The sequence below is a fragment of the Sebastes umbrosus genome, chromosome 20 (assembly GCF_015220745.1).
Source record: "Sebastes umbrosus isolate fSebUmb1 chromosome 20, fSebUmb1.pri, whole genome shotgun sequence".
Taxonomy (NCBI): domain Eukaryota; kingdom Metazoa; phylum Chordata; class Actinopteri; order Perciformes; family Sebastidae; genus Sebastes; species Sebastes umbrosus.
Window position 1 is genome coordinate 11637970 of NC_051288.1, and position 12338 is coordinate 11650307.

The 12338-nt window shown below is 38.2% G+C and overlaps 1 protein-coding gene and 1 long non-coding RNA gene across 2 annotated transcripts; both read right to left on the minus strand.

Annotated features, from left to right (window-relative positions):
- Positions 1 to 611: 611 nt before the first annotated feature.
- pdpk1b (3-phosphoinositide dependent protein kinase 1b) lies at positions 612 to 9974 on the minus strand. Its single transcript, XM_037756100.1, has 14 exons — positions 9740 to 9974; positions 6241 to 6531; positions 5984 to 6026; positions 5735 to 5872; positions 5469 to 5613; positions 5272 to 5369; positions 5065 to 5140; positions 4896 to 4964; positions 4551 to 4647; positions 4203 to 4376; positions 3803 to 4020; positions 3526 to 3583; positions 3085 to 3237; positions 612 to 2956 (listed from the first exon to the last, which is right to left on the minus strand). The coding sequence occupies exons 1-14, from the start codon at positions 9761 to 9763 to the stop codon at positions 2843 to 2845; spliced, it is 1698 nt and encodes a 565-aa protein (XP_037612028.1). The 5' UTR covers positions 9764 to 9974; the 3' UTR covers positions 612 to 2842.
- Positions 9975 to 11181: 1207 nt separating this feature from the next.
- LOC119480038 lies at positions 11182 to 12319 on the minus strand. Its single transcript, XR_005204801.1, has 2 exons — positions 12126 to 12319; positions 11182 to 11255 (listed from the first exon to the last, which is right to left on the minus strand). It is a non-coding gene; the product is annotated as an uncharacterized LOC119480038 (long non-coding RNA).
- Positions 12320 to 12338: the final 19 nt, after the last annotated feature.

Here is a 12338-nt window from a genome sequence, read left to right on the forward strand (position 1 = left end):
GATGTTTGCATTTCAAGTAAAAATGTGCCATAAACATAGTCAAGACCAACCAGCTTTAGGTTTTCTCCCGTGATGTTTGCATTTCAAGTAATTGTGCCATAAACATAGTCAAGACCAACCAGCTTTAGGCTTTCTCCCGTGATGTTTGCATTTCAATTAATTTTCACGACACAAAAAACAATTATAATGGGTCGGTACTTTATTTACATGCTGCAAAAATGTGAGATGCCATTGCCACTTGCTGCTTTTCACTGTTTTATGACTGGTGGTTGTTAGGGAAGACAGGAACCATGGCTTTATTTTTAAATATCTGAGCTGCAGCCACAATTGCATGCAAATGCAGGCTGCCAGCGCCTCAGCCACTCCTACCAACCCCACTCCACCAGCAACTGACAGACACTTGTATATATTATTCCAGAGAAAGGAGGTCCTCCCCAGCTTCAATATGGAGCAATGATCTCTTGATACCGACAGCCTGTAAAATGTCATTCGGTTATAGTATTTCATGATTATAACATAGAAAATGTGCCATGAACGTACTCAAGAACCAACCAGCTTTAGGTTTTCTCCCGTGATGTTTGCATTTCAAGTAATTTTCACGACACAAAAAACAATTATAATGGGCCGGTACTTTATTTACATGCTGCAAAAATGTGAGATGCCATTGCCACTTGCTGCTTTTCACTGTGTCATGACTGGTGGTTGTTAAACAGAAGACAGGACACATGGCTTTATTTTTGTATGCCTAAATCCCTACATGCTTTAATTACTGGACTACCAAGCATTAAGTGGAAAATTCATCATTCAACATCTACTGACCTAGCGCACAAATAATCAGAGAGGAGAATGAACAGATTCATTAAATTATCAGAATATGATTAAATCACTGAGCAAATAGAAAATGTATGATATAGTAAGAAAAAAGCTGTAAAATATTATAGTTTACAATAATTATTCACATTCAAAGGCTTTACATCTCAATACATACACAACATGGCCCCTGAACATGACTTCAATCCAAATATGATTCATATATTAGAATTTAAATAACACAGAATGAACTAGAGGCTAAACAATAGCCATCAAATAACCTTATACAAGAATAAAAATACAAAAACTGTATCCTAATATCATTGCATTACTTGCTTCAGATTTTAATAATACATCATCTGTACATCACAGTTCTAGTCAGTTACAAGCCAGGTAGAGTATTCCATACACAATGTAACCGACTGCCATCGACTTGATTCAAACAATTTTTCTAACTAGATGAAAGCACTTCTCTAGTGCTTCCTCAACTTTATAGACAGATACAGCAATTTCATCGGTTATTTGGATCAGATAGATATCTTTTAACTGACATCCAACCACATCGAGCCCCGGGCCCCAGGGCCAGAGGGTCCTATTCACCTATACTCCAGTCACACACTGCACACACAGACTCAGCTGAAGGAAGAGGACCTTTGGAAAGGACCTTAAGGTAATATGTCAAAAATTAAAAGCATTATGATAATACATATTGCTAAAACAAAGAGCACAAGTTAAATCAATCGCTTTAATTTCTATTGGGCCAAACGTCAGAATGAAAACAAAACAAAAAAAAAAAGACGGGCCGATGAGCCCGATGAGGCAGTTCTGCCATCTTGTCCGGGGACAACAGCTTTACTGTGATTGCTTCGGAGAATGATAGTAAGTGTATGTATCACTGTTGATGAAGGTTTTCTGTTCAGCATGGGGGTGGTCAGCACATAAGATTTAGTTTTCAATAGGACGTACTGAAGAAGATGAGCCGACTATCCCACCGAAAAAGAAATTGAAGAATTCACACCACAAAGAAATAGCCAGTGAATGGTACAGAACAGCCAAATCATCCAATAATATTCGCCATGGTTTGCCAATGCAGTCAAAAATACCCACCTTTAAACTTGAATAAAACTATATCTCCAGTGCCCTGGGAGAGAGAGAAGCGGACAAGGCTGAGCTACAAAACTGGCCATGCAGGAAAGATAAGCAAGTTATGATTAGGAAGTACAAGCTAGTGGCATGTTTACCCGCCCCCTGTTAGCAATACATCCTCAGTAACGGCTATGGAAAGCTCACACTTGTACAGAGACTGATTCAGACCCATGTCTCACTGCAGACCGGCACTCTGCTTTGTTACATTGAGACCTTAATTGGACTGCAATAAGCAAGTACCAAGAGACTAAAAAAAGAACAACTCAAATACAGTGGGGACATCTGGGCTCTGACAAAAATATATATAGGATTTGAGTTTGGTAAACGTGTGAGACTGAATCAGCTTACAGTATCTGTTACAACTATGGAGTATATGCTCTAGAAGTGGGGCCCGACTACAGCTTGCACGTACGATGTAGGATTAGGATATGGATTAATTAAGATATCAGGATAGGCTCTGGTTCACAAAAGCTAGATTTTTGTGTTATGGTATCATTGAAGCAGGAAACCAGTCCTTGCATTTGAGATAGTCCTAGCGGTACCCAAGCTTGTGTCACTCTACAGGACAAGCTTGCCCTTCTCTTCCCCCCCCCCCCCTGCAGAATGTACAAAAAGCAGATGTGCATGGTGGCAGTCTTATCATCCATACATGGAAAAAATGCAATAGAAGCCTCACAGAGAGCACAAAGAACAAGCAAAGCAACCCTGAATCCAAAGTTGTATTTTTTCCCATGGTTCTACTCAGGAAAACAAACAAGGTCTAGATGCCAGCGTCTCTAAGAGTTTGTTTACATTGCGGTGATGAAGGGCACTAAAGAGGGTGTTACTCTGCTCAGTGATTGGCCTCAGAGCTAAAGAGGAGTGGCCACCAGGAGGAACTGTGCTCCTATAGGCCAGGGTTTTGGTGCCTTTGATAGATCTTTCTCCACACTTCCTGGATCTTCTTGCACCATCTGTCAGCATTTCCGCTGGGGTCCATCAAATAGTATGTTCGGTTAGGCTGTGTCACAGAAACAGAAAAAAACTATTACAAAAGTAAACCAAATATGAAGAGAAATTCTAATCAGTGGGCAAGTATCAACATGCTGCTGGAGGAAAACTGGACGGACATCAGAAATAGTCATGTACCGTATGAACAAAGAAGGTTTTGAAGTTCTTGGCCTCGGGGCGTAGCTCAAAGGACCAAGGAATCTCCCCTTTCAGGACCTTGTTTACAGGATCCACGTAGTACAGGTGTGGTCCTTCAGTGAGAAGCAGCTGTCTCCGTCTAGCAAACAGACCCTGCAATGGAATGCCACATGTCTCGAGACATTAGTTCACCAACAGAGGGGGCTATGAGGCCAATGAGACTTTCCTCAGCACAGCAGGGAATTCCCCTTTTACTTCCTACAGTATATGCTAGCAGTCAGAGCAATACTATGGGTCATTGGAGGGGATTTATGCTGAACCAGCATTAACTAGAAAACCTGTTCACATTTTATAACAAAAACACAGCTAATGTATAGTCTAGCTGGCAGAAAACTCTTCACCCATAAGAAGGTTCAACTTGAAAAGGTTGAATTCACGCACCTTCCGTTTATCCACTGGGCCCATCTTCAGGATCAGGTTATTCTCCACAAACTGGTGCCTGTGTAGATAAACAGCAGCAGATTAGATCACCGACACCCACTCCCTTTCACTCACATCCACTTTTTCTCAACAAATTAACATTAGAATCTGACTTTGTTCCACATTTCTAGGACACAAGCAAGACTTTGATCGAAGAGTGATTTACATTTAAATGAAAACAATGAACAGCGCTCTAATACATACAGATTAACAGGTTGAAACATTTGAGGGGGTTTACCAAGGGTTTCCAGTGGTCTGTTTGTCCAGCAATAACTGTTTCTCTTCTTCAGTGAACTGCAAGTCCAGCTCAAAAGAGTTATTGTCCAGGTCGTGGATGTACTGCTCGATGTTGCTGCTGGACCTCTGCGGGGGCGTGGATTCGTGTGGCGACAGGGAGTGTGATGAGCTGGACTGGGCCACCTGCATGTTGCTGAACTGGCTCAGGAGGTCGTCGTACTGAGATTGGAAATGGGACAGTTGAGAAAAGGCACAGTGATGTTTGGCTGAAGATTTGTGGTTTGTTCAGAGTTTGGGAGAATCAATCTTTCAACAAGGCATCACACCAAAATTTTCCCATGAACAAGCATACAATGGACAAAAATTTAAAGTGGGACCTGGACCGTAATAAAATATCTTACGTTTCCATAACAGTCCTCATCATCCTCAGACATGGCTGGCAGGTAGGGGGTGAGCTTGGGGGGCGTCTGTAGGTGTAGGTCACTCCACGAGATAGTGTCGAAGAAGGGGTGCTGCTTCAAAGGGTCGTACCCCCCCATCTCTTCACACCCGATCCGCTTGGAAGGGTCCAGTGACTGAGGGAAAAAACAGAAACAGATGGGACATGTGTTTCCATTCAATAGAAAAGCACTGCCCTGTAAATAACCAACACCAGCTGACCATCAAATATACACAATTAATTTTCCCTACAGATAACAGAATCATTTAATTATCTTACATATATGAATCATGGTTTTTTGATGACCTACCAAAAGCTGTTTGACAAGATCCTTGGCTTTGGGGAAGAATTTCTCTGGGAATTCATACTCCAGCTTTATTATCTTCTGGAATATTAGGTACTCATTTCTACAACGAATGAAACACAAGAGGAAGAGAACAAAAAAAAAAGACTGTTAGGATAATGCTGTTTGCTTGAGGCACATTACTAGGGCAAGGTTGTTGTCAGTTAGCATTTTTTGCTCTTAAAGCAATGTTAAACAGTAAACTTCAATGGTAAAAATAGCTATATTACATGATCAGCCAATACTGAAGCATGAAATAAGGCTTAATAATTATTAACTGAACTGTGACAACAATATCCCTTTAGTACTTACCCAGCTCTGAACGGTGGTAAACCAGCCACCAGCTGATAGATAATACATCCAAAGGCCCAGAGGTCAGAGCTGAAAAAGGAAAACAGAGAAATAAAATTAAAAATGTGATGCCACCCTTATCTGACAGACATAAAAACAGAACAATATTCATGTTTATCAAACATCATACCTCTTGCAGGCTGATTTCTCTGTTAGCAGCTCTGGAGACACATACTGTGCTGTTCCGACAAAGGAGTTTGCTCTCGCTGCCAAACGATGCAAATAAATGGTAAAAGAGAACAGGAATAACTTCATACTGCTCACAGAAAGTAAAATGCTACATTCATGTCATTAATATAAATGTTATACTTAAGTGAAATCAGGATTGTGGTTATACCTTGTTTACTGTCTGATGATAACTGTTTTGCTGTCCCAAAATCTGTTATCTGGATGTGCATCTCTTCACTCAGAAGAATATTCTCTGGTTTCAGATCTCTGCAATGAGACAAACCAGTTGTAACTTATGGGGTAAACAAACGCGAAAATTATATAACAAAAAAAGCAAAAAAGGATAAAACAAACAGAAAGTCTTACCTGTGTATTATCCCCTTATTGTGTAAGTATTCTAGAGCGCAAACTATTTCAGCTGAGTAGAATCTAGTACAGGTCTCATCAAAAGAACCAATTTTGCGAATGTATTTCAGGAGCTCTCCATTCTTAGCGTAGCTAAGACCAAAATCTAAGAAAAGCTAGTTAAGGAAGACTGTGATTACTAGAAATCAATTTTTGACACAAAAACAATATATGTTGTACATATATATAACATACCACATGCCTTGACAAACTTGTTAAAAGGATACACAACTTCTCATCATCTTGAAATGTGAAGTAGAGCTTGACGAAGAATGGGTGATCTAGATACGACATCAAATCCCTTTCTCTTTTCACGTACTGGGTTTTGTTCTCCTTCATAATATGGCGCTTCTCTAAAATCTTAACTGTAGGAGAGAAAAGAAAATGTCAGGATATAATAGTAAAAGTACACCAAGAAACTTTTCTGTTTTGATAATAAAGTGTCATTCACCAAAAGCTGGTGCATTATTACTTACTTGCATATTCTTTCGCCGTACCCTGCTCTCTTGCCAGGACAACCTTAAGATAAAAGAACACAAAAAAACACAACATGGCATGTTAGTTTCTTGTCAGACTTGGGAAAATATCTTGTTACTCTTAGGGCCTGTTTTGTCAATTCCTGTCAAATGAACTGAGGATGACTCATCCAAGTACATTAATCAAAAGAATGCTAGCATGTAGCAACATCTACCCAGGTATAACTCAAAAGCTAAGTGGAATGCAAGTTACGTACCGTTGAGAAGGAGCCCTCTCCCAGTATTTTGCCAAATCTGAAGTCCTCTGGCTTCTTCTTGCGTGGCTGAGGGGCCTGGACAGCCGTCTGTGTGCGGAGGTTTGAGCCCTGGCTGCTGGCAGACGCTCCTACAGGACGGCCCTCTGAGGCTGAGCCCTCCATGCTGGGACAGTGGCTACTGCTTGCGCCTGGGATAGCAAGTGGCGAGCAGGAGTCAGGGTGGTTTCTTACCATTGATGGATGCGAGCAGGAACAGATGACAACGCTGGGCTGAATGGGCACAACATCATACTGGAACAAGAGAGGGAACATTGAGAATATATCAGTCAGCAGGGTGTAGTTCTTGAGAAATATGGGAGATCTAGTCTAAAATTGTCAAAATGCATCTTTTAACACAATAAGACGGAATAAAATATTACAATATAATTACAACAACAGTGAGAACTGCCTCTAATGTCAATTTGCATAAAGAATATCTGTCAAAGGAAAATGTCATGTTTTGCTTTTCAGCACTTTGAACTGTCATTTGAATTGAGATTTTTAAGTATTTTCCCCATCATTCTTAGAGCAAACAGATATTGCAATTGCTTGCTTATAGTGCATTCATTTTGAGATCCCCCTTAAATAGGATGACATAAAAAGTGATAGGCAATGAATAGCAAAAAATATATATATTGTCGAGCCTGAATTAATACAATTTGCTGTATTTTCTGGTCCCGCAAACTGTATACTGAAAACAATATAATGTCCTACAAAAGGAGCAAATAGCCAACCTATTCCAGCAATTGTGCATATAACATTAGAGGAGGCTTAGAGGATCTGGATCATATAGAGTAGACAAACTTTCCAAGGTTGCCAAAAATGTACTGCACCTAACACTGTTGATATCATAACTTAATTATAAAATTTCAAGTGAGACCACTTTGAGGAGCAAAGTCTAGATTTGTACACAATTCTTATAGTAGAAGCCGCTTCTGAGCCTGGTGGTCCCACCCATCCAGTGTTAAAGTTGTAAAAAAACTATGTCAAAGTTACTGCTTTCATGTGACAGCTGTACTTACAACCACAACTGCACTGAATACATCACATTTGCAATGCACTTGATCAAACTGACATGGCAGGGTGAGAAACCCACCAAATTATTGTTGAAGACTGAAATACAGCGACAGGTTGTGTTTCCAACAAACTGTTTTGGTGCTTGTAACAATGTTTTTAACTTAGTGATATACTGTAACTATCAGTGCTGATGTTGCTCAGCTTACAACTCAGTGAAGTTAGTTCAGTTGGCTTAGCTGCTTCATTTTTTTACATAGTGATATACTGTAATTGTCAATACTGCTCCTATTTTTATACTTCCTTCTATTTAAATGGTTCATATTTTGTTACACTTTGTTTAGCTCTTTTTTTTTTTACTGTGTTAGCTGATGCATCGTTTTTTTTGCACTATCCCCTTTGCTGCTGTACATTGCAAATTTCCCCACTGCGGGACTAATAAAGGAATATCTTATATTATCTTATCTTATCTTAACTATCAGTGCTGATGTTGTTCAGCTTACAACTCAAGTTAGTTAGTTCAGTTAGCCTAGCTTCTTCTCATTCAAGGTGTGGCCCATTTAGCTGCCTTTATCCGGACTTGACTGTATAGTTGCCAGCTAACCTTACTCTTATAACTATCTACTGACCCCATTACTACTAATCAACCATGTAATGGTCAGCTAGAAACGTCAGCTAACGTTAACCTAACCCACAGGGTAACAACAGGGCCTGTGCGAACTTTCTTTGCTAACAAAACGCCTGCTTAGCAAAGCAAAGCAAAGCTAACATTAGCTCCTTAGCTTGCCTTGTCAAATAAACGCCGGCCATCACTGACAGCGAGTTATAAACTTAACACAGTCAATTAGCTAGTTATCTAACGTCAGCACAAGCCCAGGTAACATAAGTAACTTCAAAAACATGTGTTGTTTTCACATAATAGTCATGTTCAAAGTTGGTGTGTCGACATGTGAAAGGTTAAAGGGTTGACAATTCAACTAAACAAAGCTATAACCTTAATAAAAAGCTATGTTTTAATTACTTAGCTATAGTTTCTCCTCTGTGTTATTTATTAGTATGATTTTAATGTGCCCTCTTTTGTAAAGCGTCCTTAAGGACTCTGAAAGGCGCTATATAAGTCAAATTCATTATTATTATTATTATTATTATTATTATTATCTTCTAACCAAAAGGTGGATATGTGCTGTTTTCACATATAACGTTACTTGTCATGTCATGTCGACATGTGAAAGGTTAAAGGGTTGACAATCCAACTAAACTAAAACTATAATCTTAATAAAAAAACTATCTTTTAATACTTAGCTATAGTTTCCTCTGTGTTATTTATTAGTATGATTTTTAATGTGCCCCCTTTTGTAAAACGTCATTGGGTTTCTGACAAGTCCAATTTATTATTATTATTATCTTCTAACCAAAAGGTGGATATATGCTGTTTTCACATATAATTGTCATGTCATATCGACATGTGAAAGGTTAAAGGGTTGACAATCCAACTAAACAAAGCTATAACCTTAATAAAAAGCTATCTTTTAATACTTAGCTATAGTTTCTCCTGTGCTATTTATTAGTATGATTTTAATGTGTCCCCTTTTGTAAAGCATCCTTGAAGTTTCTGAAAGACCCTATATAAGTCCAATGTATTATTATTATTATTATTATTATTATGTTCTAACCAAAAGGTGGATCGCAATAAAGCTAATGTTAGCAGAAGCCCAGGTAACATTAAGTTACTTCAAAAAACCTTATGTTTTCACATAATGATCATGTTCAAAGTTGGTATGTCGACATGTGAAAGGTTAAAGGGTTGACAATACAACTAAACTAAAACTATAACCTTAATAAAAAGCTATGTTTTAATTACTTAGCTATAGTTTCTTCTGTGTTATTTATTAGTATGATTTTAAATGTGCCCCCTTTTGTAAAGCATCCTTGAGGTTTCTGAAAGACCCTATATAAGTCCAATGTATTATTATTATTATTATTATTATTATTATTATTATGTTCTAACCAAAAGGTGGATCGCAATAAAGCTAATGTTAGCTTGTTAGCATGTTAGCTTGTTAACTAGCATCGTTTGAAAGCGCGAACATGTTTAGCTAGCTAACGTCAGCCAACAAGATAACGCTAACATACCTCCTATAAAACTAACAACAAAGCTTTAGTAGATGCTAAACCAACGTGGGATAATTAAAAGAAGCTTTAATAGCGATTAAAGCCAGGTGTTATTAACATTAACGTAGCAAACATTAGGTGTTGTGTTAGCATTAGCGAGCTAACGGTTGCTAACGGTTGCTAGCGTTGCTAACGTTACGGTTACCAAGGCTTCTTCAGATGGTGAAGGCCCTGACGTAAACTATTTGTTGTCAAAACCTGCCGCCACACTGTACAATGTACAGCTTAACACCCGGCTTCGAGCTGTTATTCGTGTTAAAGTTGCGACACTTACCAGCTGACTTGTAGCTCTTGCCATGGGAGTTTTCCACGAGTATTTTATTTGGGAATAAAAAATAATTAGAAGAGAAGCTCCAGTAATGGCTGCCTCTGCGCCTTCATTTTTTCGAGCTTGTGACGTCGTTCCACAACAATGTTACCGCAGGACAGCAGAGAGAGGAGAGGAGAGGAGGACAGAGGAGAGGAGGGCAGAGGAGAGGAGAGGAGGACAGAGGAGAGGAGGGCAGAGGAGAGGAGGGCAGAGGAGAGGAGAGGAGAGTCCTATGCAAATAATGTAGACTATAAACTACATGTGGTCTGTTTTAGATTGACTTAACGATGCATATCTACAGGTCTTTTACACCATTTTAACTCCACAGGCTGCTGCAACTTTTGTGCAGAAGAAGTCTGTTTATGCATCAAAATCATGTTAATCTATCTGAATGAAAGTTGCAAATGTTGTGTTTTTTTTTTTTTAACTCTATTCTTTCTTTTTGTCATTATTATTATTGTTATATCTTTTCTTGGTTTTGAATGTTGAGGTTGTTTTGTGTACTTGATGGGTTTGTCTGTAAACTCATCTACTTAAAAGTTGGTTTATAGACTTGTAATTACGAACAGTGGATTGTATATATGAAAACAGTATAAAAAAAGAAGGAAGTTGCAAATATTCATTTATTTAGTTCCTTTCCTTCAACTTCTATGTAGAAGAAGCCCAAAAGTGTGTTTATACAAAATCATGTGTATCTAACTGAAATTGTGACCCAATATGCAAGAATAAAAGTTGCACATATTAATTTATTTAGTATGTGTTTACATAAAAACAATACCTTTTATTGTATTTTTTTATATACTTATACAAAACTGGATAGCCCCCAAATAGCTTTCAGGACAGCAGAGAGAGGAGAGGAGAGAGGAGAGTCCCTGCTGTGTGTCAGCCCCCCTCCGCCACATTTACAACCTACTCAACTTCATTTTACTGATAAAGAGGGATCGAGTCAGTAGGCTGCAGTTGTTCATATGCAAATAACCTGCAAACTACATGTGGTCTGTTTTAGATTGACTTAACTACGCATATCTACTGGTCTTTTACACCATTTAAACTCCACAGGCTGCTGCAACTTTTTGTGTAGAAGAAGCCCAAAACTCTGTTTATGCATCAAAATCATGTGTATCTAACTGAAATTGTGACCATATCCCAATATGCCTGAATAAAAGTAGCAAATGTTTTTTTTTTAACTCTATTCTTTCTTTTTGTCATTATTATTATTGTTATTTCTATTCTTGGTTTTGTTTCGTTTTTGAATGTTGAGGTTGTTTTCTCTCGTGTACTTGATGGGTTTGTCTGTAAGCTCATCTACTTAAAAGTTGGTTTATAGACTGTTGTAATTACGAACAGTGGATTGTATATATGAAAACAGCCTTGAAAAAAGGGAAAAAATAAAGTATAAAAAAAAATAAAGTTTCAAATATTAATTTATTTAGTATGCATTTACATCAAAACAATACATCTTATTGTATTTTGATATATACTTATACAAAACTGGAAAGCTCCCAAATAGCTTTCAGGACAGCAAACAGAGGAGAGGAGAGAGGAGAGGAGAGGAAGGAGAGGAGAGGAGAGGAGAGGAGAGTCCCTGCTGTGTGTCCGCCCCCCACCGCCACATTTACAACACACTCAACTTGATTTTACTGATAAAGAGGGATCGAGTCAGTAGGCTGCAGTTGTTCATATGCAAATAACCTGCAAAACTACATTTGGTCTGTTTTAGATTGACTAAACCATGCATATCTACAGGTCTTTTACACCATTTTAACTCCACAGGCTGCTGCAACTTTAGTGTAGGATCCCAAAAGTCTGTTTATCCATCAAAATCATGTGTGTCTAACTGAAATTGTGACCATATCCCAATATGCACCTTAAACTGAATGAAAGTTGCAAATATTAATTTATTTAGTATGCATTTACATAATAATAATAATAATAATCTTTATTTGTATAGCACCTTTCTAAACATAGTTTCAAAGTGCTTGCACAGATGCAATGAAATACAGACAAAATAAAAACAATAAAATAACAAAGACCAAATAATGAGAAAACTAAAAACCGTAACCAGTGGTATCAAAACAATAAGTTACTACACATAAGCCAAAAGAGGACAATATAAGGTGTGGGGAAAAGGTGCATCAAGCTGTTGCCTTACGGAGTTAAAAAAGCCTTTTTATAAAAATGGGTTTTTAAAAGAGATTTAAAATTGGTAGTAGAGCTAGCTAACCTGAGGTCCCGAGGTAGGCATTGACTAGGGGCATTGATGGCAAAGGCCCTGTCACCCTTAGTCGCCAGCCTAGACCTGGGTACAACCAGTAGAGCCAAGTCAGAGGACCTCATAAAAACAATACACTTTACATACTTTTACAAAACTGGATAGCCCCAAATAGCTTTCAGGTTATGTTTGAGTCATGTTTTTAGCCCCCTTGTTGTACAGCTGACTCCCAGAAAAGTTCCTTTTTGTCCCCCCCATTTGTCTTTAGATAGTTCTCTTTTAATGCAAATTTTAGTGCTTTTAGAGTTTGTGAATTTTATTTTATCTCTATTTGTGTCTGTGTCTGCAACT